This window comes from Zonotrichia albicollis, chromosome 15 (assembly GCF_047830755.1).
Source record: "Zonotrichia albicollis isolate bZonAlb1 chromosome 15, bZonAlb1.hap1, whole genome shotgun sequence".
NCBI classification, from domain to species: Eukaryota; Metazoa; Chordata; class Aves; order Passeriformes; family Passerellidae; genus Zonotrichia; species Zonotrichia albicollis.
In genome coordinates, this window is record NC_133833.1 from 15,877,929 (window position 1) to 15,905,256 (window position 27,328).

At 42.0% G+C, this 27,328-nt stretch overlaps 1 protein-coding gene and 1 long non-coding RNA gene across 6 annotated transcripts in view; one reads left to right on the plus strand and one right to left on the minus strand.

Annotated features, from left to right (window-relative positions):
• The window catches only part of LOC102065439 (protocadherin alpha-C2), a 93,476-nt gene extending 91,546 nt beyond the window's left edge, over positions 1-1,930 (plus strand). For 4 of the 5 annotated variants that reach the window (XM_074552232.1, XM_074552231.1, XM_014273756.3 and 1 more), the window contains exon 4: positions 1-1,930. In XM_074552232.1, the coding sequence (XP_074408333.1) occupies positions 1-311 (311 nt within the window). In that variant the 3' untranslated portion in view covers positions 312-1,930. The other variant, XM_074552234.1, reaches the window with a different exon arrangement.
• The window catches only part of LOC141730949 (uncharacterized), a 33,455-nt gene continuing 7,540 nt past the window's right edge, over positions 1,414-27,328 (minus strand). Inside the window, exon 3 of the long non-coding RNA XR_012582802.1 lies at positions 1,414-26,134. This is a non-coding gene — a long non-coding RNA (uncharacterized LOC141730949). The remainder of the gene's footprint in view (positions 26,135-27,328) is intronic.

Below are 27,328 nucleotides of genomic sequence, written 5' to 3' on the forward strand. Positions count from 1 at the left end.
AACCTGAGGCGGGAGAGGTGTCCCCCCCAGTGGGAGCTGGTGTGAACAGCAACAGCTGGACCTTTAAATTCGGACCGGGCAATTCCAAACAAGGTGGTCCTGGTGAGTTGCCAGACAAATTCATTATCCCAGGATCTCCTGCAATCATCTCCATCCGGCAGGAGCCACCCAACAGCCAAATTGACAAAAGTGACTTCATAACCTTTGGCAAGAAAGAAGAGACCAAGAAAAAGAAGAAAAAGAAGAAGGGGAACAAGACTCAGGAGAAAAAAGAAAAGGGCAACAGCACCACTGAGAACAGTGACCAGTGAGGGAGTTATACTGAAAAAACCCTCTTAGCCAGTTTTTGTAATAATGGCAGATTTCTCCTATGTAGCAAATCCCAACTTCTTCCTATTGTTAACAAATTTCCTGTATGTACAGACTTGAGAAAATCAGCAGGAAATTCAGTGTCTGTCTAAATTGCTTAACAGGTTTTGTCTTAAAAGCTTTATTAAGTCTGGTGTTAACTCTTTTTCTCCACTCTGGCTTGTTTTCAGAATCTAAAAAGCAGACACAAGTTTCCTTTCTCCTACGCCGAAAAGGAGAATCTTCACAGTACAGCCAGTGAGAGGTTGGACTCTGCACTGTGGTTCCTGTGCTCCTGTCTTGATGACACTTACAGGACAGGTTTAAAAGTTTTAATGTTGTGCACCCTCTATCTGATTGGAAATATTTGTGTGCAGATGTCAGCTAGGTGATATGAGATCAGATTATAAAATGCAAGAAGAGCTGGTAAATATGCAACAGAGGAAACACCTAATGAACACAAATGTTCAAAGATGTTCAGGCTGGGGAGAAAATGTCTGAAAGAGAGATGAGCAGACTTATCAAATCCTGAGAAGTCACTGTGTGGAAATACTGACTCCTATACATGACGTATTGTACACACTGCTTCAAATGAAACCTCACATTTACAGCTCTTTAAGACACCATAAATTCTATCTCTTTACCAAGCAAGCCATTGGAAAAATTGTCCCTTAAAGCTCTGCATTGCCCTGGTAAGGCTAGCCCTCAGAGAGTAACAAGGGCTGGGCTGACATCCCAGGAATGTAACTGTGATGCTGTGTGTCCCTATTTCCACATTATTTTGCACATTATGTCTCTGAAAAGGTCAGAGTTTTTCCACGACACTTATGCAAAAGAGAGAAAAAAAGTAACATTAACTATGCTATTTGTTATTTGAGATATTTATTTATAAAGAAATATAGCTGTAAATGTTAAAGAAATATGATGCCCTTTAACCCAAACAGAAGTCAATCTAGAGCCATTATAAATTACAATTGCTGCTATTAAAGTGCTTTAGAAAAATTGCCTGAAACATCTGTATTATATCGGCCACTTGCCAATCACAGCTTTATTCTGTCGGGTGACTTGGGGGCTGCCTCTTGCATGTATTAATAAATACAAGAATATCTTCTCTTTCTTTTTTTTTTTGCATTATTCTGCACTTTGAATACACCTTTGCAAACAAACTGTCCTAATATGAAGAAGCAGAAGCAAACTCCTCACACAGATGGATTTACTAACCTGCTAGCTCTGTGCAGTACCTTGGTGTGACCTCCCACACAACCTTTTCTGATTTTAGTTTTACTTTTCTATGAGATTATGAATTCCTGACCCTACTAACACTCCTTATGTAAAATTCAAGTACTGTATGTATGCTGTATGCTCTTATAAGAATCCTGAAATATTTATTCTGTGCTTGTGTATGTGAATGTCAATGCAACTATTATTAGAGTGGACTTTAAGCTTTACCGTTGAATGTAAATTCATTATTTCTTTTTTGTACACTTGTGGAAAAGTGGAGTAGTGTTAATTTTTTAAGCCACTGTTGATTATCAGTTTTTTTTGTGTATGAAACACAAGTAAAATATCTTTCTTAAACCAAGCCATGCATGCATTTTGGGATTTATTGGTAAGAATCTGTGAAGCTTAAGTTCTGTGAATTACTAAACCTAAGGGTATAAATGGAGTATTGAATGTGGTTGAGGATGTTGATTTAAAACCAATACATGTATTTTTAAATAGAATATGGCTGATGAGGGAATTCCAAGGAGTTTTCTACATTATTGTACATTCACAGAATAAAGCTCAAGTGTCGTGTTAATTGGAACTGTGTAAGAAACTACATAGCTCTGAAATTTCCAAAGGCCCTTTAATCTAGGATCAAAGAGAACAACTGGATTTCTTGAGACATGTCCTGGATGTTTTAAGTTTCCAAACTGCTGACAGTTCAGAACAGAACAATTCCTATTCATTTTTAAGAACCTGCAGCAAATCTTAAAACATCACAGCAAAGCTCTAATAAAAGAATTCATATCTCAAAGCATGAACCACCAATGGCCTCATGTGGTCTATTTAGAGTCTTCTTTTGTTACCAGTCTTGTTTTACTGGCAATAAAAAGGTGCTACTTAAGAAAGAGAATCCTTGATTCACTTTTAAAGGCTAGACAAGAGGAAAAAAAACCTTAAGCTTTGGGGAGGGAACTGTTCTTTTATGCAAATGTGCTATGCAAGTACATTTAGGTGTTTATTTTTATTTGGTGACTAATCCAACAGCTCCCAAAACGTTCATCAACTGTAGTTACAGTGGTAGCTTAAACACACAGAAGAATACTGTTGTTATGTAGTCATCATAAAATAGCTCTCTCAATGCCTCTGGCAAAAATTCAGTACAAAGATTTAATTCTTACAGGAATCTTCTACACTTGATTATTTTTAGATTTTAATTGAATATTGGTTTTTCTTTTGAGTGCTTGCATTTTCCCCTATGCAAGCCAGTCTGACTCATTCATTTTTCATCAGTGGCCATACACAGCTGGTTTTCCAAGGCTTGCATCTGTTAAAATGAACCAAGAGCTTCAGCATGTCTCAAATTTGCTGGTTTTAACACAAAATTACATTTACCAATGCTGCCTTTATTGCAGGTGCTTACTGCAGGGGGACTGTATGCTTGAGTGCCTGGAGAGACAAAACAAAATCTGAAGATAATCATTCCAGCATGATTATCAATGATGATAATCATTCCAGTCTGGAGAGCTGATAGAACAGAGAAAAACCTCTCAGAGGAGAGGAGGAGCTCTTGCTGGAATTGTTTCAAAATAGGCTGGGTTGCTCTAGGAGGGTATACATCCCACACAATCACTGTGTTGTCTGAATACTGAATCAGGTACCTCACCAGAATTTATAAAGATTTTTCCATATTTGGACCCTCTGGGACAACTGGAATGCTGAGATGTCTACAGTGAAATTTGGCTGTTTCATAACTAATGTACAAATGATACCATTGACATCCTTGATTTTGGGTGTCCAGGAGGAGAAACCCTGGCAAGAAATATGTTTGGAGGACCAGGGGTAGGTGGGGGCAGGATCTGCACATCCCACCCCAGTACTGGGGTTACTGTTCTGACACCACCCAACAATGGAAATTGAGAACCAGAGATGGCCAATAACAGCACAAATTAAGGAATAAAAAAATTCTTTAATCCTCCTGCTGACAATGAAATGAGCACGACAAAATACACTGCAGAGTTTGCTAACAAGGAAATTACAGTTTTGGGGCTTTTTACCACTTGAACAATTTATGTCTTTCAGAATCCATATATACCCTCTGTGAGCATCTTGTCTTTGGAAGTCTGGTTTCTATGCATACAAGATCAGTGATGAAAACTACTGGGCTTTTATAACAATAAACCTGAGCTATGTTGTATATTAATTACATCCTGTCATTAAAAAAAAATCTCATTTTACATTAGGCTTCTAAGACTTGGTCTTGTGCAGTTTCTTTCTGCTCAGTCCATGGGTCATTGCACATCAGATGAGGGGATCTGATTAAAAATTTTCCAATCATCTCACATCAGGGGAAGAACACAGAACACAAAATGCGTTTTGCAAATTTCATGTATGAAGACCAGTCAAAATTAATTGCAGGTAGTTTTAATACCTTTTATAATCTTCTTTCATTTCTGCTTCTACTTCAGTCATTCAAGACCTGCTTGTGTCAACAACTGGGTAAAATAAACCAGATAAAATTTTCCTTCCAAATCCAATTCTCCCCTAGCAGCAGTTTTTTGGATCTTGTGTGAAACAAATATTAAGGAAGGACCTGAACCATTTTCTTCATTTGAGTCCTAAAGAATGAGCAGGGTCCTCAGTTTTGCTGTTATTTCATTGCTTAGAAACTACTGACTGTTCCTTGACACAAACACCTTTTTAAGACAGAGCCAAGAGCCCTGTGTTCTGTTAAGCTCCTGTAAATATGCAGAAATATCAAACTTTAATCAAAAGTTTGGCTTTGGTAAGTGAGTGTACCCTGAAGTCCTTTGGTTTGTTCCTTTACAACTCTGTGAAGGAGAAAAGAATGAACAGCTGACAATGTTTTGGTGTCACACACAGCTGAACCTGCATGAAGCAAATAGCTGCTCTGGAAAGCAGAGCTGAGGGCTCCGAGCACAGCAATGATAAATCCTGGATGGGAAGGGCTTCCTGTGGTGGCTGGAATCAGAATAAGGCTCACACATGCCCGGGTGGCTTGGCTGCACCAAAACTGAGCAGACAGCGAATGCAGAGTACAGCTCTGACAAAATAAATGCTTTATCACATTGGACTGACCTTGTGCAGCTTTAACCAGCATGCTATGGAACCAATATTGATGGCATATACATTAATTTCCCATTAGCTCTGGATATGGGGATGCTGTGCTTTACTCTCCTGGGTTCATTCTGCCCTCTGTGGATCCCCAGAGGGATCCCTGCAGGATCCAGTGTCACTGCTCTGCCTTTGCAGGGTGGGAGGTGTGGGTATCCAATCATTTACAGAGACAAACCTGTCCTGGGCTCATCCCAGAGTGTGGTCACCAAGGGAGGGGATTCTGCCACACCTGCAGAGCTGCCCCAGCACAGGCAGGAGCTGGAGCTGCTGGGGCCGGGCCAGAGGAGGCTCCAGGATGATCCCAGGGATGGAGCAGCTCTGCTGGGAGGAAAGGCTGGCACAGCTGCCATTGTTCACCTGCACAGGAGAAGCTTTGGGGGGAGCTCAGGGTGGCCTTGCAGGGCCTGAAGGAGCCCCAGGAAACCTGGAGAGAGACAATTTACAAGGAGTGACAGGATGAGGGAAATGGCTTCAAACTAAGAGATTGTCAGTTTAGATTATATGTTAGAGAAAAATCTTTCCCTGAGAGGGTGGGGAGGCCCTGGCACAGGCTGGATGGGGTTTGGAGCAATCTGGTCTAGTGGAATGGGTCCCTGCCCATAACACAGGGGTGGAACTAGATCATACTTAAGGTCCCTTCCAACCAAACCATTCTATGATTGCATGGGACATGGTTATGTTGTTGTACAGAACACTTCAATACCCACTGTCTGTGATAATACTGCTTAGGTATCATGAAAATCTGATTTTTCAGAGTGATTCTAATATGGTGACATTAGGCACCTACTTCTAGAGTATTGTAGTCCAGGTGCCTTAGGCTGGCTTAGAGAACTAATGAATGAAATCCTCCAGCATGAGGCACCACGGAATTATCTCTGCCACATGAGAAGAGCAAATCTTACACTGCACCGTGGATTCCCTTTCATATCCCAGGACAGCCTGCATGAAATCACTCTGCCACAGGTGTTAACATCAAAAGATGACAGAGATGTGATGAAGTAAACATCTCTCAGAGCACCACACAGCTTGAAAATATTAAGAATGTTAAAAATGTTTGCCTGGCAGTGGTGCCCAGAGCTGTGTCACTGTTGTCTGCAAAGAGACAGTGAGTGACTCATCCACATTCAGGAACTGATGTCTGAAGCATATTACAAAACAGACATGCTAGGCTTGAAAACCAGATTTAAAACCTTGTCAGAGGGTCAGAAATACCAAGCTGGCCTTCACACCAAATGGAGCAGCCCTGAGTCTGTGTCACTGCCACTCCTCACCTCCCCTGTTCCTTCACTGTGGTGGAGGGACCTGTGGGAAGCAGGAATCCTGAAGAGAAAATCCCATTTATGCTGCCAGATGGGAAATATTCCCCTCCAGGCACAGCATGGCAGCAGGCACGGAAATTATGGGGTGTGGGCACACCTGTGGGGCACCGTGAGGGTGAAGAGGGACCATGTCACCAAGGTGCCACTCCAGCAGGAGTCATGCCTGAACCTGAACCAAGTGTGAGGCCCTGAAGGGCTCCCTGGGAGCTCAGCAGTGGCTGGTGTATCACTGCTGAGGCATCAGATGTGATCTCAGGCTTCAGCATGAGCTGGGGGACAGAGCTGGCCCTGGCAGCCCCATTCCAGCTCCTTTGGCAATATTTTATGGACACCTCGAGTGCCTTGGCATCACTTGAGCTGCACTGAGGAGAATTAGAAAGTCCTTGCCCATTAATTACAGGAATGGTGCTGCGCAGCAAGGCTGACAAGATGTAGTAATTGTTAAAACACATCAATCACAGCCAGCCTAGACTTTTAGTCCTGCAATAGTTTTCCTGTTAGATAAATCTTTCAGCTGTTCAGTGGCTCAAATGCTACTTAGTGCAGACTCAGTGGGAGCAATTGTGTGGTTTGGGGGAAGCTAGACTGAAAATATCCTAAGCAAGCCCCCAGTGTGTCTTAGCCCCCATGGAGGGAGGCATGACTCACTCCCTACCTTGAAGAACTTCCTTCTGTGGGTGTTGAAAGAATCCTGCCTGCATTCCTTCAGGTGTAGAGTGATGTGCTGAGCAGTTACAAACCAAATCAACTCTGTAAGCTGGCACTTAAGGCCTTCCATACATTCCCACTTCTACCCCCAAATTATCTACACTGTTCAAGCCTTTACTGGCTGATGTCCAACTTCCTCATCACCACCCGTGGTGCAAACAGCCTTAGGCTCAGTGGGGAGCCAGGATCTCGTTCCATGGGCTGCCACAAGAGGCTCAGGACCTGTTCAGAGCAGCTTTTTCAGCCTGGCTCTCCCCAGATGCTCTGGACCCCAGCTGTGAGCACTTTCATCCAGCACCACGTGGTGACGGGATAAGGGGCTTAACTTTGCTGAACTTGCTCTCACCTTTCACCCGCAGGATAGAAGTTCCCTGAGGTGTGTGCTAGATAAAAGACAAGCCTAAAATAATGAAAAATCTGGACTAAAATCTGCTTGTCTTCTTACATGCTTAAAAGGGGATTACGCAACACTTAGGTACTGACATTGGAGGAAATGATCCACAAAGCTCCTGATGGGTGTTTACACAATAAAGAGGATCTGCCAAACCCCAAGGGTGTGTAAATTGTGTTAGTCCAGCTACTTGTAGGCTCGGGAAGTTCTTTGTAAAACATAAGCAGCCACCAAGCATCACAAAAGCTACCTTAATCTTTCCAAAGCCACATGTAACAATCTCTTGTTAATCTACTTTAGTGCAGCCACAATATAAATACAATCCTGAAGATGAGCTGCATCTTACCCTGAAGGGTGACTGCACTGAAAATGGCAGGCACAAATACCTCCTTCTGTTCTCAAGGAACAAATGACACGAAAAGGTGGAACCAGTTTTATTTTATCCTCAGGCTCCCTTCATATGCACAAGAGTAGGTCTCAACTGGCCACATTGAGTCAGATTCTGAGCAGCAGCAACAGCAAAGAAATATTTATTAGCTAGAAAGTGATAAAAGGTTTATGTGACTGAATTCTTTCACAACATTAGAAGGTACCAGAGATTGGAAGTGTGATAGGTCAGTCCTGGTCACTAAATGCACTTACTTTCAGTCACAGGGAGTGGCTGGTCTGCTTACACAGTTTGCTAATGGCCCCCTGGGTCAAGCAGGCTTTCACAAATGCACAGCCCATAGCATCTTTAAAGCTGTCAAATATGCTGTTGGGCTCATGGCAGGAACTGCTGACCTGTGAGTTGTATTGCTCCATTTTTTTAGTATCTAAGAAAAACATTAAAATTCCTATGAAGCATTTTAGCCTAGGCCTTTACTGTGCCCTTCTGGGCTCCTCTGTGAACCTGCCAGGCCATGTGCATTCAGTCATTAATATGCACAGAGGCTCCTGCAAAGCAGCCTGGAAGGAGCAGGGTATTGCAGAGCTGTAATGCCAAAGCCTCCACAGCCTGATCAATACTGATGGTGCAGTTAGTTCTGCATTGATTAACTTCCAGAGCAAAACCCCTCTGGTAAATGAGCTCTGTGGTGAAGCTGCCAGACCTGTGCTGCTGTGGGGGATGAGAAATAGGTCAGACTGCAGGTGTGTGTGCAGCCCAGATGTTCCACCATGCAGTGAGCACTCCCAGGAGGGCTGCACACCCCACAGAGTCATTTACTTGTCCTTCCCCTGCACAGAGGTTTGCACTAAAATCTCTTAAACCCCAGGGGCATTTGGCCATGCTGCCTGACCTCAGTGAGGAAGGATGTGTACACTGCACCAGGAGCGTTCCTATTGTTGGCTGGAGGTGCCACTGGGCTTTGGGCTGCTGGTACCAGCTCTGTGTAAAGGCACAGGGCTGGCCCCAAAATCCATACATGCAGCTAATCAATGATGGCATTATGGTGGCAAATGGGATAGATGATCTGATGCTTACCCACCCACAGGGCAAATAATGATTTGGTTCATCCCATCCTGAAAGATCCCAAGTTTCTTCCTGCCTGTGCATCTGGATGAGGCCATTTCCTCTGCTCTGGTAAGTTAGCTCGACCATGAGTCCAGTGGCCTTTTTAAAATGCATGGAGGAAACTACATCTTCCTGTATTTTCTATGTGCTTCCTTCTCCTCCCCTGCTCCAGCTCCCCTGAAGGGCAGAACTGGGCTTATTCAGCAAGACTGGATTTCTGCCCATGTCTAGACACACATTCAAAATTAAAAAACTGTCCAAGCACTTCCTGTCTAAGCCCATCATGTTGGCTTCTCTTCTGCTGTCCTATCCGCCCACTACCCCAAGTTCTGTTCCAGAAAACTCATAAAAGTGCTTTGAAATGCCATGTCCCTCCATCCTGGCTACAGCTGGCTCATGGATTTTTAGCCATTTGTAAATTTGAGTGGCCAATGGCTGACACAAAGTCAAACACCCCCACTAAACAGCATCCCAATCCTTCCCTAGCAACACCTGCACACCCAGGACAGTCCCTGCCATGCTCAGCATGAGCTCCCCTGGATTCATGCAGTGACTGCTCCAAAGCCCTTTCCAGGCCTGGCTGTTATGGATGTGATTCCTCCACTCAGACACATGACCTACATTCCTGATCATGTAAGATAATGCCTTTGGATGTCATAAAGGAGATGTGTCTCTGCTGCTCTCCACCTTCCAAATCAGTTGAGCTCAGTCTGTGTGATTGACCTAAGTGTCCCATTCCTGATAGTATGTGCCATCAGCATGTTTTTCCTTAAATAATTTTATGTCTTCTCATACATTATTCATTTAGCAGCCTTTGGTGAAGAAGAAATCCCCTGAGGATGTACAGAAGATCCCAAAATTTCACACTGGTCATGTTTTAGCTGTTGTAAGATATTTTGTAGCCAGAATCTTTCAATGGGCCTTGTGGGTACCATCCAACTCAGGATACTCAATTACAACTTTATTATATATCATCATTGTTGTGGAAAACTAACGCACAGAAATTGATTGGGTTTTTGTCAACACACTTTTCTATATAAATCAGGCCAATGAGTGATTAAAAATTGTATTACACTTATTTGACAAGACTCATTTTTCATAAAACCATGGTTTTGCTTTTTACAGTTTACTTACCACTCCAGTCTTTCCTTTTTTTTTTTTTTTTTTTTTCCCTGACACATTTCAGGCTCTTTGCCCATTAATTTAGCAAAGTGGCTCGGTCTCTTTCACAGGTCTCTCTCCAGAGTTCCAAGAGTTGTTAAAAATACTCAGTCACTGAAGGTGCCTGAGCCAATTCTTGTATTGCACTTGAATGAAGATAAAGAATCATAGAACAGAATCACTGAATGGTTTGGGTTGAAAGGGACCTTAAAGCCCATTCAGTTCCAAATCCCTGCCATAGGCCTGACATTTTCCACTCTCCCAGGCTGCTCCAAGCCCTGTCCAGCCTGGCCTTGGGCACTGCCAGGGATCCAGGGGCAGCCCCAGCTGCTCTGGGCACCCTGTGCCAGGGCCTGCCCACCCTCACAGGGGGGAATTTATCCCATATATATGACCTCAATTTCCCCACTTTCACTTTGAACCCACTAGTTCTTCTCAGGTCCTGATGAAAACTCCCTCTCTGAATTCTGTGTAGGCCCCTTCTGACACTGGAGGGCTGCTCTAAGATTTCCATGCATCCTCCTCTTCTGCAGGCTCAAGAGCCCCAACTTTCTCAGCCTGTCATCACACCAAAGGTCTATTTTATACTTAAGAAAGAAGAACAGCCATTTTAGATGAAGCCCATGGGCCAGTGTTTTGATAAAATAACAATCACTAATGAAAATCCATGCACAGCACATAAGAAACCTGTCCAGAAAAGTTCTTATTTCTTGCAGTCATTTTTGACAGATACTTATCTAGCAATTTCTCATTCCCTTCAATGTTCTCACAGCTTCTCAGGGCCTGTTCCTTATCTCATGAAAGTCACCCTTTTATTAAGAGTGGGGTGTACTGAAGCTTGGACTCTGATGAAATCTTTTACTTGGGCCACTGTGACATGTAATAATCAAAATAATGCCACTGCCAACTGCAATTTAGTGTAGGATAGGGAAATGTCACAAATCTAATTGTCAAGGCCATGTACATGCTGCAGCAAATGGAGTCCTAAATCCTACTTTCAATCAGCTCATTCCACAGATCCCTGGTGCAAAAGATGAGAAATTTTGCAGCGGTTTCTTTTTCAATTGCTCACATAATCTGTACAGTTCTTCTGAACTGTTTCCTTTAATATGAAATTGCATACATGACACACTTTCTCTTTTTTTTCTCCAGAGCCCTGATTGTCCTATTCTCAGAAAACAGTCTCAGAGAAAGTGTCAAAAATTATTAGAAAAGAATTGGAGCTTTTAGCACATGAAAAAATGTGGGAGAGAGTTGTAGATAAAGGAGCTTTTCTGTAAAAATGAAAGAGTTGAAGGCATTGATTTTTGAACTATGAATGTTTCATTTCACCATTTTCAGCTCCTTGAGATGTGGCAGTTCACATTTCTCTGGCTGACTGGCAACTTAGGACAAGCCCTCAAAATGGAGACACCCTGTCAAGTTCATCTTCTGTGTGACAAGGACAAGCAGGAAATAACAGAAATAAAACAGGAATTTGATCGTGCAGTGGGCAAATGGCACAAGGTCTTTCATCAACCTCTAGTTTTTAACAGTAATGAAATGTAGCATTCCACAATAAAAGCTGGGGGCAAGTTTGACTTTGCTGGCATGTTTTGGAAAAAGTGGATTATTGCATACACTTCTTTTTTCTGTCAGTATAAGACATTTTCTGCTGCAGCCTCATAGCTGGGATTCTTCCTCAAACACATCCAGCAAGGTCACGGTGACCATTCTTTTCCCCTGCTAATAAAAGATTATCATGGCTGACTCTGAGTATGGGTAAGAAAAGGCTCATGCAGACTCAAGGCATTTCCAGGCACTATTCCTTTTCCACCTGAGCAATGTTAATAAAAGTGTTTGTTCATTGCATGTGCCTGCCTGGGCAGTGACCACACCAGATCCTACAAGAAATGGTGTTACTGCTGTTAGAGAAATTGTCCAGAACTGGCAAATTTTGGTAGTTGTCTGCTTAAGAACTCCAGAAAACAGAGTGGAGCCTGATGTAACAGCTGGAAAAGTATTTAGAGTTTCCTTGTTGCATTGGAGGGGATGCTCTCTCACTTGTTAGGAGAGCTGGCCTTTTCTCTTCTTTATGCCTTTTTATTCTAACTTACTTTCCCCCAGGAATGGCTCAGACAATTGTAATCAATAAAGCACCAACTCTCTGATGCAGAAAAAAAAATCAAGTACTGTTTGGTGTTAGTTATGATCATTGTTATGCAAAATTTATTTCCTTCAAGAAATATGTTTTTTATTTCCCTGTGAAAATTTTTAGGAAGGCATTTCTAAGATGGGACCTCATATATTTGGATGTTGGTCTAAATGCTGCCTTTTGAGCTCTTTTTTTCTTGAACAGTACCAGGTAAGAAAATCTTAGCTGTTTTTTGAAAATTCAGTCTAAAAGAAAATCCCTTGTTTTCAAATATGCGAAATGTTATCCATGTTTTCTTATTCCCCAGTGTTGCAAACTGTCATGAATAGTTTTACTCCGAATCACAAGTTGGAAATTATTCTGTTGAAGACTTCGCAGACTTTCCAGATGAGGCTCTTTATTCTTTCCTGTAACAGTCTTATTTAATCTCCACTGAACTTTTTATGCTTCTTTTTCAAGCAAGAAATCTCTCTGAAAAATAAGTGGAGTAAGAGCCACTAATTCAAACCGAGCAGCTTGAAGAATGAAGTTCTTTAGATGGTAAATAAAGCTACAGTTTCTTCATTAGTATAATGAGTACTTGTATTTTGGACAAGGCACTTGAGACTGATAGCTCTTTCTAGAGAAGATGAAGCTTTCAAAACATTCTGCAGCCAAATTGGAAACCTTTTGCAGGAAGTCCACAGGCAGGATATCTTTAATGCCACTTTGTTTTGAATTCAAACATGAAGACATTCACATTACAGTGGATAAAACTGCACAGTCAAACATTCATGTCAAACAGTGGAGAAGCATATTTGTGCTTGGTGTCCCAGTAAAAGTAATAATGGCATTGCCAGGAAGAGCTCACAGGCTTTATATGAATTGTGCCAGGCTACAATCCTCCCTACAAGAACCTTGTGTGAACTTCAGCTAAATACACAATTTAAACACAGGCTAGCAGTGAAGGCCTTGAAAATACAGGCACATTTTGAAGCAGAGCCCCCAGCAATGAACTGATCATTGCTGATCAGCCACTGGTGATTAAACACACCCTGAAAAGCTGGGAAAGGACTGCTGTGGCTGTGAGGGGGTGGTCAGGGCAGCAAGAGCAGCAGCTCATCAAGAGACTGAAAAAGGAAACACCACATAAATGCGAGCACCAAGAAAGAAACAAGTCACAGGCCTGTTGGGAATTCAGCTGACTAGAGACTGGAAAAGTACAAGACCGTGGCTAATTCCAAGTCCTGCACCTGCAAGATAGCGTGTCCTTGGGCCTAGCTGAGTATGATAATGAAGTGGACAGCGAGATGTGAGAAGTAGAGAACGTAGGCCCAAAGGAATGCGGAAGAGTTGATGGTATAGTTGAACCAACAGATTGCTTGGCTTACAGAATATTCAGAAACTTATTATTTGCTGTAAAAGTGTTTGATGCTTTCTTCAATAAACCGGACCTGTGGTGAACCATCTGGTGTCCTGGTCCCCTTCCTTCGACTAGGCCAAGACACATTTAGTGGCCTGGGGAAGTCCCACCCCCAGCACCCTGCAGTGAGCAGTGAATGGCTTAGAACTGTCTAGAAAATGAAACACTTATAAAAGGAGAAAACATTGGATTTGTGGGTTGTAAAGAAAGGGGGAATTATTTCTCAGAACTGATCACCTTCACCTCATGGAATGAGAGATCATCAAGAACTGCAGCTCTTGGCCCTGCCTACATGACACCCTCTCCGTGGCATTGGCCATTTACAGCTAAACTGGAATGAGGTTGTTGAAATAACCTGTATGACTAATTGGTGATGGTTATTATCAATAAATACCAGCAAACATTCATTGTGGGTATTGTTAATATCTAACAAGTCAAGTGGGGTAGATTTTTTAGAATTTAAGCTGCCCACTTTTATCTGGCTTCTAAATGTTCCTATGGCAGCAGTGTCCTTTTCCCTAATTAGCGCAGTTGTATTCAGTTACAGCATGGTAAGGGATCTGGTAAGGAATTGTATTCTCATGAGAGAAAGAGTAAAATATCTAATATTTAATATTATATCTACTGTTTATGTATTTCATGTTACATAGGAGAAATGGGAAGCGTGTGGGCAATATTTACAAAGTCTAGTGAGACTCATCTCAGCTAATCTGAGAAGTCTGCATCACAGATATCTGCATCTGATCTAATCTTGAAGTCTCCTTTCATATCCATTGGAGGGAAATAAATTCTTCTGAAATTCTAGTCATTTGTCCCATCTCTGAGTGAGATGAGGTGACCCCTGAAAGGCCTATTTCTGTCTCCTTGTCAAGACAGCCCAGACAATGAGCTCCAAGGTGACAGTGTGCACCACCAACATCTCCTTTTTGACAGGGGAATCTCACCCTTTGGCTATTAGGGATGTCTGCTCCTGGAAGCTTGTCTAGCCAGAGGTTCCTCTTCTGTCTCTTCACAGGGCAAAGCTACTAAAATATTGATTTAGATAGAGGAAGAAAGCCCAGCAAAATGACTTTTTGTTGTTTCTAATTTTCTTCAAGCAGTTCAGGTTTTGGAATCAAGTAGTTATTGGTTAGTCACTAATAAGTCCTGAGTGAATAAGTTAAATGAGTTGTGGGGGTTTTTCCCCCTCACTAAATTGCTCCCAGCCTCCCTTCTTCCTAAATCTTGCCACACCCTGCTCTGCTTCCCAATTTAAATCCTGGCAGATTACTGTTTGTGTGGGAGAAATTTTGAGGTTTCTAGGTTGGTGAAAAGATTAAAGGTTATTGTTAACACCAGGCAAATCAAGTGGGGTTGGTTTTTAGAATTTAAAGCTTCTCATGTTTCTTTGGCTTCCTAATTCTAAAACTAGAAATATTTTGGGGAGCAAGGGGTGATGACAACACAATCTATACAGGGTAAAGGGAGAAAGTGACTAATGGAATGAAATCCGGGCTCTTCTAGAGGTCACTATCTCATAATGAAGCACAAACAGGCAAAGAAAAAGGCAGCGCTGTACAATTGGCTGTAGGGATTCAGGAAACAATGGAAAAGCCAGAAATGAGGCAGTGTGGCTCCTAAGCCTGAGATTTCCTTTTCTCATGACTGAAAAGCAATTGCTGACAGAGCAGGCTGGACCTCAAGAGATCCAGGCATGGAGGATTGCAGTGGAGAAACCTGTAACAGCCTGGAACAGCTCCTTGTGCTCCTCTTTCTCCAGGATCTTTTGGCTGCTATGAGCCCAAAACCTCCCCAAACTCTACAAAGCTGCTGCACCCAAGGCTTTGTGCCTCAGAAGATGATTTTGGAAACAGTGGGGAAAAGGACCACCACAAATGGCCAAAAAATACACAAAAGACAAAAAATACACTAAAAGGAAAAATATTTGCCACCAGCTTCAAGCCTGTTGAAAGAAGATAACACAGATTTGTGGGAGTGTACCTGTCATGGTGGCTGCTCCTGGGAGCTGTGCTCAGAGCATGTGTGCTTGCATTTGCACTAAAATAGCTCCCAGACAGAGGAAGAAATAAATTTAAAGTGACAGCTGCTCGAATTCAAGGTCTGCTAAAGACTCTGGGGATGTATTCTTCTGCAGACTGCAGACAGATTAAAGGCATGGAACAAACACAAGTGGTTTACACTGGCTGCATGTTGCTGACTCAATGGAAAAAAAAAAAAAGTTGTGTCCCTTTTGCATGTGTTCCAGCTCCACCACCATCTCCCTGACCTGCTGGACAAATTAGGAACACGATTCAAGGTGTCTCCATTTGCTTTAAATCTAAATTATGGCAAGCATGACATGAAGGTACAGCCAGTAAAAGACAAAAAATGGTGTAGAACATTTTGTGTCCTCTTCTCTTTTCTTCTCAGTCACCAGGCTAGCAGTGTGCCTTTGGATCCCCTGAGCAATTCCAGCTCCCCCAGCAATTCCAGAGTGTCCCAATCTGCTTTCCCCAGGGCTCCTGAGGCAGATCCACTGTGGCCTGTGCTGATTTTGGTGTGTTCCTCTGCTCTTATCATGCAAATACACTGGAACCTGGCCTTTATTATGTAAGAGTGAAGAGAGCACATTCCAACCAACTCTTATTCCTGAGATTCTACTGGGTTTTTCTCAATTGATAGTTTTAAATACCAGGTGAAAATTGAAAACTTTGGGTTGGAACCAAGTGGTTGTTCCTCAACGTAATAAAAAGAGACTGGCAGCTGGCACTTAGCTAGTCCAGCATTAAAAAGCAGTCCTTTCCTACCCAGGCCCAGAGGAAAGGACAAAATTGTTAAAGGGGTTTCCTTGTTGGTTTTTTTTTGTTTGTTTCTTTGGTTTTTTTTTTGTTGGTGGTTGCGTATTTTGTAGGTTTTGTTGTTGTTGTTGCATTGTTTGTTGATTTTTGCTGTTGTTGTTTTGATTTTTTACAGTAGTAGGGAAAAAGCATTTTTATTTCCTTTGTTCCTACTGGAAATCTGAGACCTTTGAAAGCACCTGATGGTGTACACTTCTTCTCACAAGCTTAAAGCAATGGAGACAGATAAAATTCTGAACTTCTCAGTCATTAACTGCTGCAGCAATTTAACTGGCTTATGTTTGGGCCAGCCTGTTCTAGATATTTTATGCACCTTTGGTTCAGGTTGCTTCACTTTGTAATTCTTGGGATTTGGTTTTTTTGGGTTTTATTCCTGATAGATCTGTTTTATGTTAAGTAGCTGTCTTAAGTCTGGATTATCAATATTTTTATCATCTCCAACTTAGTGTAATAATAATTGGTGGATTTTAATTCTTGCCTATTTTCTCCCAGGTTTTGTGTTTTGGTTGCTGGATCATGTGTCCATTGGAGGTGAAGGTCTCTCATTTTGCAGTGTGCATCACTCACTGCTTGCCTGTACAAATAATGCACAAAAGCAAGAACTGGGGTTTTGAAAGGAACTCAAGCAATTTTTGATCCTTCAGAAAGAAAACATGTAATATATTTTAAAATTCTAACAACTCTTATTCTGTTATTGGCATGAAAAAATACAAGTCCCAAATGAAAGTGAAAGATTATGAAAATTTAAAAATGTTAGGTCATGATCACAGCTCAGTATAAGCACATTATTTATCTGTTTATTTAAATTTAATTTACTCAAAGCACTTAACTTGGACCACTGGACAGTTTTATAAGTTCATTAAATGTAAAATTCCAGCAAACTTTCTGTCCTTAAAAATACTTTATTCTTCTGCAAAATCTAAAGCTCCTAGGCTCAGTGTAATTAAACCCACTAACCACATTATATGTTGAGAGACTAACATTGTGTCTTGTCATATCTAGGAAGGAGGTGAATTCTACATGCAGGTCACCAAAGAAAATATCAGGCTAATGGGTTTCTGCCATTTGTAAAGGTTGTTGTGTGTCAAAGCAGCTCAGGAACTAGGAATTCACTCAGTGTCACGTGGGGAAAAAGAGAATTTCAAAGGGAAAAAACACAAATTAAGGTTTATAAATTAAAAGTTATATTTTTCAAATGGGAAAATATTGCACTTCAAAATACAGGTGTGGTGTACTCTGTGGGTATTACTTGACAAAAGAATTTTAGAAATAAGTGAAGTGCAGAGTCAAAAATCCCGTAGCAACCTGCTGACAGTCACAGGCTGCTCTAGCAGGATCTGTCCTGTAATAATTTATTTTTGTATTCTGTTCTGGTTCATAATAAAATGTTATCATCAAATAATGCTGCTAATGAAACTTGTCAGCATGTGTGTAAATAACAAATTATATCAGAGATGGTTGGAATAGATCTTGATGTAATTTAGCAAACACTTCAGCAGGCCTCTCACAGGAGTTCCTGCTAATTCTGCAGAGAAAATGCTGATCAGTGTGAGTGAGGTCAGAGGCACAGCCTGGCCCAATGGTAAAACACACAGAGTTTGTGTAGGTGCAGCGTAAAATGAACAGTGAAGATGCAAAACATGACCGAATGTTTTTCTACCTCACTTGAAACTTTAAATCCATGCAGATCCTATCCCTGCCACACCAGTCAAACCTGTTCTTAAGGGATGTCACTAACTCCCCAGTTAGCCTCTTCCAGAGCTTAACCATCCTTGGAGTGGCAAATGTTTCTGGGGTGTAATGTAAATCCTCTTTGCTGCAAATTAAGCAGATTACTTCTTGCCCTCCTCTGGAGGACACAGAGAACAATGGATCACTGGTTTTGTTGCAATAAACTTTAATAAACTGGAAGACTCTTCTCACCTTTCCCCAGTCTCCTTATTTATCATCTAAATAAATCTTCAGGACTGTGATTTTGGATAAAACCTTTCTCTTTCTTGCTCTCTGTTGGATGTTCTTTATGTTCTTGCTTCTTTAAATGCTGTACTCACAGCAGGAACCAAGCTCTCACTAGTAGCAAGTAGAGCAGAATAATTACCTCCCTTGTCTTACACACAGCACTTCTGATAATATACTCCAGAATGAGATTTTCTGGTTTTTTGGAAGTGTCATCTTATGGCCTGTGAACCACTACAACCCCAGATATTTTCTGCAGTACTGCTCACTCATTTAATTCCTCATTTTGCTCTATTTGCTCTGCCCTTCCTGACTGTACCTTTTTGAATGTGTCATTAGGAAATTTTGTCTTATTTCAAACTCTCCCTCCCAAATTGACAAGGTTCTTATGAATTCCAGAAAGTTTCTCTATTTCCATCTCCTAGTTTGGCATCAGCCAAAATTTTGTGGGCATGGCAGCAGCATATAAGGTGCTAGTAAAACAATTTTGTGGAGTTGGATGCATGACAGATCCCTGCAGGAGTGTGAATGAAATGTCATCCCATATTGACAAAAAACAGAGTTTAAACACTGGATTTGGGGTTTGGGTGGTTTGTTGTTTTTTTTTTTTCCAGAGCCAATTTTTATAAGCATTGTGGTGGTTTATTCAAACCTTTTTTAGGATATAACCAGGTGGTTTCTTGAAATCCATCTGCAAATTCAAGTACATAAAATTTAGGTTTCAGTTTGAGGAGAGGAGAAGGAAGAAGTCGGAATTGGAGGAAGATGCCTGTAAAAGCACTGTTGACCTACATGGTCAACAAAAGAGAAGAAATGAAAATGCACTGGAAAAAAAGGAGGATGAGGCCAGGCACAAGGATTCACAAAGGTTTTCTGGAAGAAGAGGAACAGAGGAAATATCAGCAGACAGGTAACAGACATCCTGGAGGTTGAGAAGAAAATGTGAAGAAAGACACGGTTTTCCTTAGTTAGGAGTGGATGGGATTTGAAGAACAAAATTAATTTGGAACGCAGACAGATCACATCACCAAAAGACAAATTCTTGCAGAATTGCAGAATGAAAACATCATGAGCTAAAGCAGAAATGTGTTTGGGATGTGGACCCCAAGTCTTGTGGAAACAACTCCCTTTGGGATGGAAGGAGAGCAGAGAAAACAGGGCAGTAACCTCAGTGGTGGGGCAGGAGGGGGCTCGAAGAGGAGATTGAAAATGTGGATAGCAGGTAAACAACCAGATGAAGGGAAAGAGCAGTAAGAGATAATAGATACTTGTTTATCTTCTCCAAAAATAGATGGTGCTCGCTATAGCCAACATGGGAATTGAGAGGGATTATGCACAGTGCAAGCTTAACTCACAGAGGGTTTTTCAAAGCTGTCTTGCTAAACCATGGAGATTTTCAGGAGTTTAACCCTTGGAGAAGCTGTATTTGATTTACCTCTTTGTGGAGAGCCCAGTCAGCAGAGGTATTTAAAGCTGTATGGATGTGTAAAGAACCAAAGCCTCACTGGGTAACCACTCCCCGTGATGCCAGCCCCTCCTTTGAGTGCCATCTCTCTGTGTCACAGCAGGCTGGGATTTCCCTGTACATCTCCTGCCACTTGAATTCTGTGTACCCCAGGCTGACAGCACAGAGGGGAGAGCCAAGCCCAAGGGTGCCTGTGTGATTGGATGCTGCTGGGCACAAGAAGCACCTTTTGCTGCACAGCCTCTCTCATGTGTGAATCATTCTGTTCTGCTCATGCTTCCTTCACTCTGCATCCCTTTGTGGCTCAAGGGCTTTTTGTTTTTACTTAAAGAAATGTACATCCTCTTTCTTTTGATGCTTTGCTGTAGTTCAGTTGTGTTTAAGAGCTGAAAAAGTTGAATCTGAATTTCAGCTCACTGAAGCCTTTAGGTTGTCCTTGTCTGCTTTCTGGGGCAGCAGTCAGCACAAACTCTGTCTCTGTGCATAAATAAGTAGCTGTAAGAAAGGTAGGTGCTCTTCAGACACACACACAAGGGCACACAAGGTTCTGTAAGAAGAAGGAAATAAGGAAGTGGTTATATAAATGTCACAAGGGGCCAACCGAGACATCCAGACATTTTGGGAACTGGGAAGTTTTCCCTGATATTATTTTGGGCACTGGTAGAGACCATTGTGGGGGTATCAGGTAAATGAGATTTGAGAAAAAGAGGGTTAATCAAGGAGAGATGGTGTGCCTAGAGTCCAAAATGCAGATTTTTTCAGCCTTTTGTCACAATGCAGATGCTGTGAAGAGCAGTAATGGGGAAGGCCCAGGAACAGCAAGGTTTGAAGGAGCTGTGTAATTCTGAGTAGAGAAAGAGTGGCACAGCTCTGGGATGGGCAGTGCTGACTCTTGACTTTCCTAACAACAAGCCTGAGTTTGGCCTGGCTTGACAAAGCTACTCCAGAGTCCATGCTCCAGGAAGCTGTGAGAACAACAAATGCTGCAGTGAGATGCTGTGAGGAGCAGATTTATATCATTTTCATGTAGATGATGATGTACTAGCAGAGCAGGAGCTCCTAAAATATCCCCATACAAGATAAAGCTTTCCTTAGAGATTTAGCCTGCAGAAAAATAAGAATAATAATAAGAAAAATAATTTTAAAATCTAGTTGCCTTATACTTACAGCCTATGTGCAGAATATCCCCTTCTATTTATGGTATAGAATGCAGTATAGAGATTGTTTGCCCAAAGTGACGGTGTTTTGTTTCCTTGGCCTGTCAGGGCCAAGTGTGTGTGTGTGTGTCAGGACTGTTGGGTGCCAGTGACGAGATTCAGTGCAGTTGTGTGCAGGGTTGAGTGCTTGGCAGATTCAGTTTTAGATGCATAGAATAATATAGTATAATAAAGTAATTAATTAGCCTTCTGATATCAATGGAGTCCCCCTCATCATTCCTCCTTCTTCAGGGTCCTCACAGCATTGCTATGGTGGGACACTGCCCAGGCTCCCCATGGAATGGGCACAGCCCCAGGGCTGCCGGAGCTCCAGGAGCATTTGGACAGTACTCTCAGGCCCAGAGCCAGAGCTGGACTTCAGTGATCCATCCCTGTGTGCCCCCTCCTCACTGACCCCTGTGTGCCCCTTCCTCACTGACCCCTCTGTGCCCCTTCCAGCTCAGGGATTCTGTCATGCAGGGGTGTGATGCCACTTTCACATGTGTGAGATCTGCCCCTAAATACCACACCAGAGTGTGGGTTATAAAATGTGTTACAATGTGTATGAAATCACAGGACTCAACTTTCCAGACATTACTTAATTTAGACATGTTATTACATTTTATTGCTAAGAAGCTTACTGTCTTTTCTTTTTATTTTTTTTATTGTCTATGAAATAACCACACTATCAGCCTGACAGTGATAAACATGTTGCTTTCTTGCTGCCAAGCTGAGAGTTCTGAGAGTCTGAATGTTATTACAGAGAATCAATATGTGTGGCCCCAGTTCTGATCTTCAGAACAGATAACTGTCAGAGCCTGCTTTTAATTTCCTTCCAAATATTAGGCTATTTTAGAATGATCTTTGTAACAGATTACATTGCTGTAAACATTACTGGGTAAAATAAATGAGTCATTCTAAAACTTTACCATTCTTTGTTATTTTTTGTGATAATATCTACAATGACTGCCTTCAACTCTAAACTTTTATCCAGAAACATTGTGGACTTTCACAAATAACTTCAGCCTTAGCCAAGTGCAATTTCAGGGCCAAATTCACCAAACTTTTCATTCTCAGCCAAGCGGGGAGCTTAGGAGCATTCTCTAAACTTTTTCAACAAGCCATGTCTTGGAGTTTCTCTAAAATTACTTTCTGGGTTCAGAGGGGTGTGGGCTCCTCATCCCTGGGATGTTCAAGACCAGACTGAACAGGAGTCTGAGTTACCTGATCTGGTGTAAGGTGTCCCATGGTCCCTCCCAAAGCAAACCATTCCGTGAATTTTGCTGAAAAAACAACAGGGGGAACACAAGCTAGCCAGGAAGTTTCTGGAGTGCCCCAATGGAAACTCCCTGATACAGGAGATTGAGGAATCAAGGAGAGGAAGTTCTTTGCTGGACCTGATGTTTAAAGAAAAGAAAAACTGGTCTGGAGTGTGAAGGCTGGGTCAGCCTTGGATTTAGGGATCATGCAATGGAGGGAAGGATTTTGGGAGGAGGGAACGGGGCAGAAAGGAGCCTCTGAACTCCAGAGTGGCCTCCCAGGTTTCAGCAGAGTGGGCTTTGGCCTGTTCAGGAACTGCTGAAATAAGAACCATGTAGAAGATGGTTCTGGACATTTCAAAGTTTTACCTTGTCCAAACTCCAAAATGTCCAGAAAATCAGGTGAAAGTGGCAGAAAGCCTGTGTTGATGGTCAAATAGCTCCTGGCACAACTCTAATATCAAAAATAAGCATACAGAAGGTGAAAGAAGGGATGAGTGACCCCACAGGAATACAGAGAAGCTGTTCAATATTCAGGCAAGGGTACGATAAGGAAGCCAGAGCTCAGCTGGGGTTGAATATAATGGAGGGTGGGAAAAGCAATGTGAGCTGGCAGCAGCAGGAAGATGAATAAACTGAGGGCCCGTGTGGCAGTACCAGTGTGGGATTCTCTGGGTCTGGATTGAAGGCACTTGAGACAGTAATTCTTGTTCAGACTCAGGTGTTTATTATTTCTTATCAGTGAAACAGTCTCATCACTGTGAGTTCAGCAGCCTTTCATTAGAAGGCACAAAATGGCCTACAATCTCTTGTTACAAGGTCTTTTAAGTCTAAACTATCCAATTAAGAACTGACACCTGGATTATTTTCCCTTTTAACCCAATAACTGATCACACAGAGCCCACAATGCAGATTTTTCTGCCCAATTACAAAATGCCACCCAAAACCGTGAAGAGGAAGGAAGAAGAAGCATGAAGAAGAAACCCAGGACAACACCCTGTGCCCTCCACCTTGCTTCCATCCACTACATACTGAAAATCCCAAAACCTCAATTTCTCACCAAGTGATACAGCTACACTGCTCTCTATAATCTATTTCACACTTTTGTGGGTTCCAGTCTATCTTGAAGTCTGGGAAACTTTCTCCATGAATGAGGGTCAAAGTCAGTGCTGCCCTGGGGGTCAGGGCACCCCAGAGCAGACACAGAAATATTTCCAGTGCCCTGGGTTTGTACAGACCCACTGCTGAATGACATGAGGGAGGTGGTGACAAAGATCAAGGTGCTAAGAATGAGGATCTACAGAACCAGAGCTCATGAGATTCACCTCAGCCCCTGGCAGGATGCAGAGCAAAGAACCCTGTAAGCCTTTTGAACCATATGAAGGACAAGGAGGTGCTTGTGAGTTGTACCCATGATTTTATGAATGGGAAAGCATGTCTGATCAACCTGATGTCTTTCCACAATCATTGTTGTCGGATCTCAACTGACAAAGGATCATATATTGATCAGCTGGTAGATTTTTTTTTGACATTTCTCCCATTTGGAGAGGAATTTTAAGGGCAGATTTCTTTGACATTTCTCCCATTTGGAGAGGAATTTTAAGGGCAGATTTCTTTGACATTTCTCCCATTTGGAGAAGAATTTTAAGGGTAGGATTTTATGTTTTAATAGTTTAGGATTTTATATTGCAATAGTTCTCCTAGTCCTCATCCATGTCGTCCCAGATGCCATGAATCGGATTGTAAAAGAGGTTTTCTTGGGGCAAACAGAAGGGGGAGATGTCGGATCTCAAGATCTCAGTCCTGAGATGCTGAGCCTCCGAGACCCTGGGTGGGGCTCGGGACTCCTGGAATGTTGCCAGAAGTGTCTGGTAGCTGGACTTTAACCCTACACAGGAGACGACAAGGATGAGGGCTTCACCGGGTGAGTGGTGAAGGGATTAGTTAATTAGAGAGTGAGACACAAGGTTTAGGATTTATGTACAGGGGGGTTTAGAGGAGTAAGATGGAGGAATTGGGGTGTGTCCTGTCCTCCTTCTGTTCCTCTTCTCCTCCATCTTCTTTGGCCACGGTGGCACCTTTGGATTGGTTATTGCTGAGAGTACATCGAGTTATAAGAGTAGATGGTATTGGGGAAAAATGATAAATATTGTACACGTCACAATGGGTATAAAGATAGGTGCCTGCCCCGGAGGGGAGAGACAGTGTGCCCATGGCTGACTGCTGAGCAGATCTTTGTTAGGCTGAAAGAACATCTTTTAGATAAACAATTAATAAACATAAAACCAGAAAGAAGAACTGAAGCCTCTTCTCGTCCTTCGACACGCGGGCTGCTCCAAGGCCACCCCCGGGCCTTCCAGGCCCCTCAAACAGCCGAGATAAACCGGACACTTGGCGTTCCCTGGGCGGACAGAGACCACCACAAAACCTTTCGGGGAGATAAACCGGACAATTGTTAGATCACTGGATGGGGGAGGAACAGTGGAATTTGTTTACCCTGACCTGAGTAAGGCTTTCAGTGCTCACTCCTGAAAATCTCCTACAGACAAAGGGATGGATTACAGCCTAGATAAGGGGATAGGGAAGTGAACTGAGGAGGAGAGGAGAGGAAAGGAGAGGAGAGGAGAGGAGAGGAGAGGAGAGGAGAGGAGAGGAGAGGAGAGGAGAGGAGAGGAGAGGAGAGGAGAGGAGAGGAGAGGAGAGGAGAGGAGAGGAGAGGAGAGGAGAGGAGAGGAGAGGAGAGGAGAGGAGAGGAGAGGAGAGGAGAGGAGAGGAGAGGAGAGGAGAGTCAGGTGGAAATTAAAAATCAGTCAAATAGCTGTAAGGGCAGTAAAGATGGAGTAAAGCAGACAGGTTGTCCAACAGGACAATAGACAGGAATGGAAATATACTAAATTCAGGTAAATTGAGGAAAAAGCTTTCCTGCTCTGATGATAGTTGACCACATGTCTGCATTCCTGGATGTATTCAAAATTCAATTTGTTGAGAACCTCAGCAACCTGCTCCTGCCCCCAGGATTTGGGGGGTGGAGGGAGTGGGTGTGATGTGGTGACAATCTCCACAGGGTCCATTCTAACCTCAATAATTCTTCGGCTCTGTGAAGGAAGAACAGTTCTTAATAAAGGTGCTTGACAGTGAGCTGCTGGGACAAAAAAACCAAGACTGGAATCCAAGAAAGAATTCATCACATTTAGATAATATGCAATTTATACATTTTTAGGTAGAAGATGGGAATTCATGTTTTGCTGGAAATTGAGTATTATGCCTCTATGGTTAGTTGACCAAAAGATATTAGGAGTAGGCTGATACATGTAATTTGATGAAGCTGAATGAATTAAAATGTGGTCTACACTGTATATTTTTAGTTCATATATTAGATTTCAAAGTCAGCTCTTTCCTTTTGCAAGCTTTTCATGCTGTATATACCCTAATCATTAACTTTCTAATTTAACAGTGTGCAGTACAGTGTCAAATTGGTTTTATGTCCACAAGCTTCCCTCTGTGATATGTTACCACTGTGAAAAATTCTGTCAGATTTGATAGGAATAATCTCCCATGTGTGAATCCCACTGAGTCAAACTCTCCTTAATTAAATCATAACAGTCCAGCTGGCCTGCTCCATCTCGCCTTAGTGGTGTCCTCTGTTACCCTTTCTGCTTTTTTTTTTATTCTTGTATTTTCCTTAGTACAAAAGACAGGTATTGCACATGAATCTTTCCAAACACGTCCTTGCTGCCAGAAGTGTGCTGAATGCATATGCTAATATTGGCCCATTTTTTGGTGCTTGCCTCAGGATGATGCAAAGGAGGTTTTCTCCTTTTGCACAGTTGCTAATCTTCAAATGCTCTAATTTTTTTTCCTTTATTATCATCTTTTTGCCTTTCTTTTTAAGTACCATATCTGGCAAGATTCCAGTTCCCTTCAGCAAGTTTTGTTTTCTAAAATAATACCAGCTGTTCCTGGGAAAAGTGGCTTGTTTTAATGACTCCATTTCTTCAGTCATTCCCATGGGTGCTCTTGTTTCTCACGTGGCTGAAATGCTGCTGCCAGTTTTGCTGATATCTTGATTACTTCTGAGCTGCCACAGGCCATGTGCTCTTTGTCAAAACCTTATGCAACCTGGTCAAAAACAGAGTTGTTCAGAACTATTATGGTAAAAATAAGGTGAGCACATAAACATTCTCTGCATTATGCTGATCATTTCATTAGAGACACATATACAAGGCACAGCTATAAGGCAGAGATAAAATTTCATCATTTTTATTCATGCCTTTCCTTCTCTTTGTACAGCTGGATAAATTTAAGCCTAGAATCTTTATATTTAGTATGCTTATTTGTTTCAGTAATTTCAGCAATTCCTCTTAAATTTTAGTGCTTCCCTCTACATTTTATTTTTTTCTCATATAACATGTAGCTGGAGAACAGGTATTAGAAGGGAAATGATCAAGTGGGTCAAGAAGATTGTTTGTTTGCTTTCATGGTCTCTATTTCACTCCAGAATATTCACAAAAAATGCTATAATCGATTTTAGAATGTGCTTTTATATGGAGATAGTGTTTGGACTTGCAGGGATCTATATGTAAATAAATCCCAACATCTCCTTAGCATTCAGTTTACATTTTCCTCTAAGTCTGTGCACATGCTTAGTTCTGTGCCCCTGTGCCTCTGCTGCTTCTTGCTTCAGTCTTGGCACACTTTTGATTTTTGTAGACTTTTATCACACTTTCTCATCTTTTTCTCCCTAAGCTAAACATTTTAAACTCTCTTGCCTCACATTTAATTTCCTTCAGGACTTTCATCAGTTGATAATATTTCTTTGGTCTGGCTTAGTTTATGAACATGTTGCATTTGAGCTCTCCTGTGTGATGTGGCCACCCGGATATTAGAGAAACAGAGAGAATACAAATCAGCTGGAATTGCACATGGATCTGAGAGCTGGAGGGAGTTGTTGTACTTTAATTAAAAGTACAACAAAAGCTTCATGACTGCTGTTTAGAAAATAGGAAGCTTTCTGGAAAATCATTGTACCAGAGTATAGAGATGCAGGAGTGTATTTGAACTCCTTGTATTTTTAATTTAGAGTAGATGGTTTAAAGAAATACCCAAACAAAGCAGCAAACGGTGATGTAAAAATTGCCAAAGTGCACAAGGGACTTGCAGAGTACATTGCCTTTTACCTTAGATTACACCAGCTAAAACCATGCTGGCAGCCCAGAGGAGATGCTGCTTTTCAGGATATTTCAGAGATAAGCAGATCATGTAATTATATTATATGATTATATTATGTAATGTTAATGCATTATTTCAGAGATA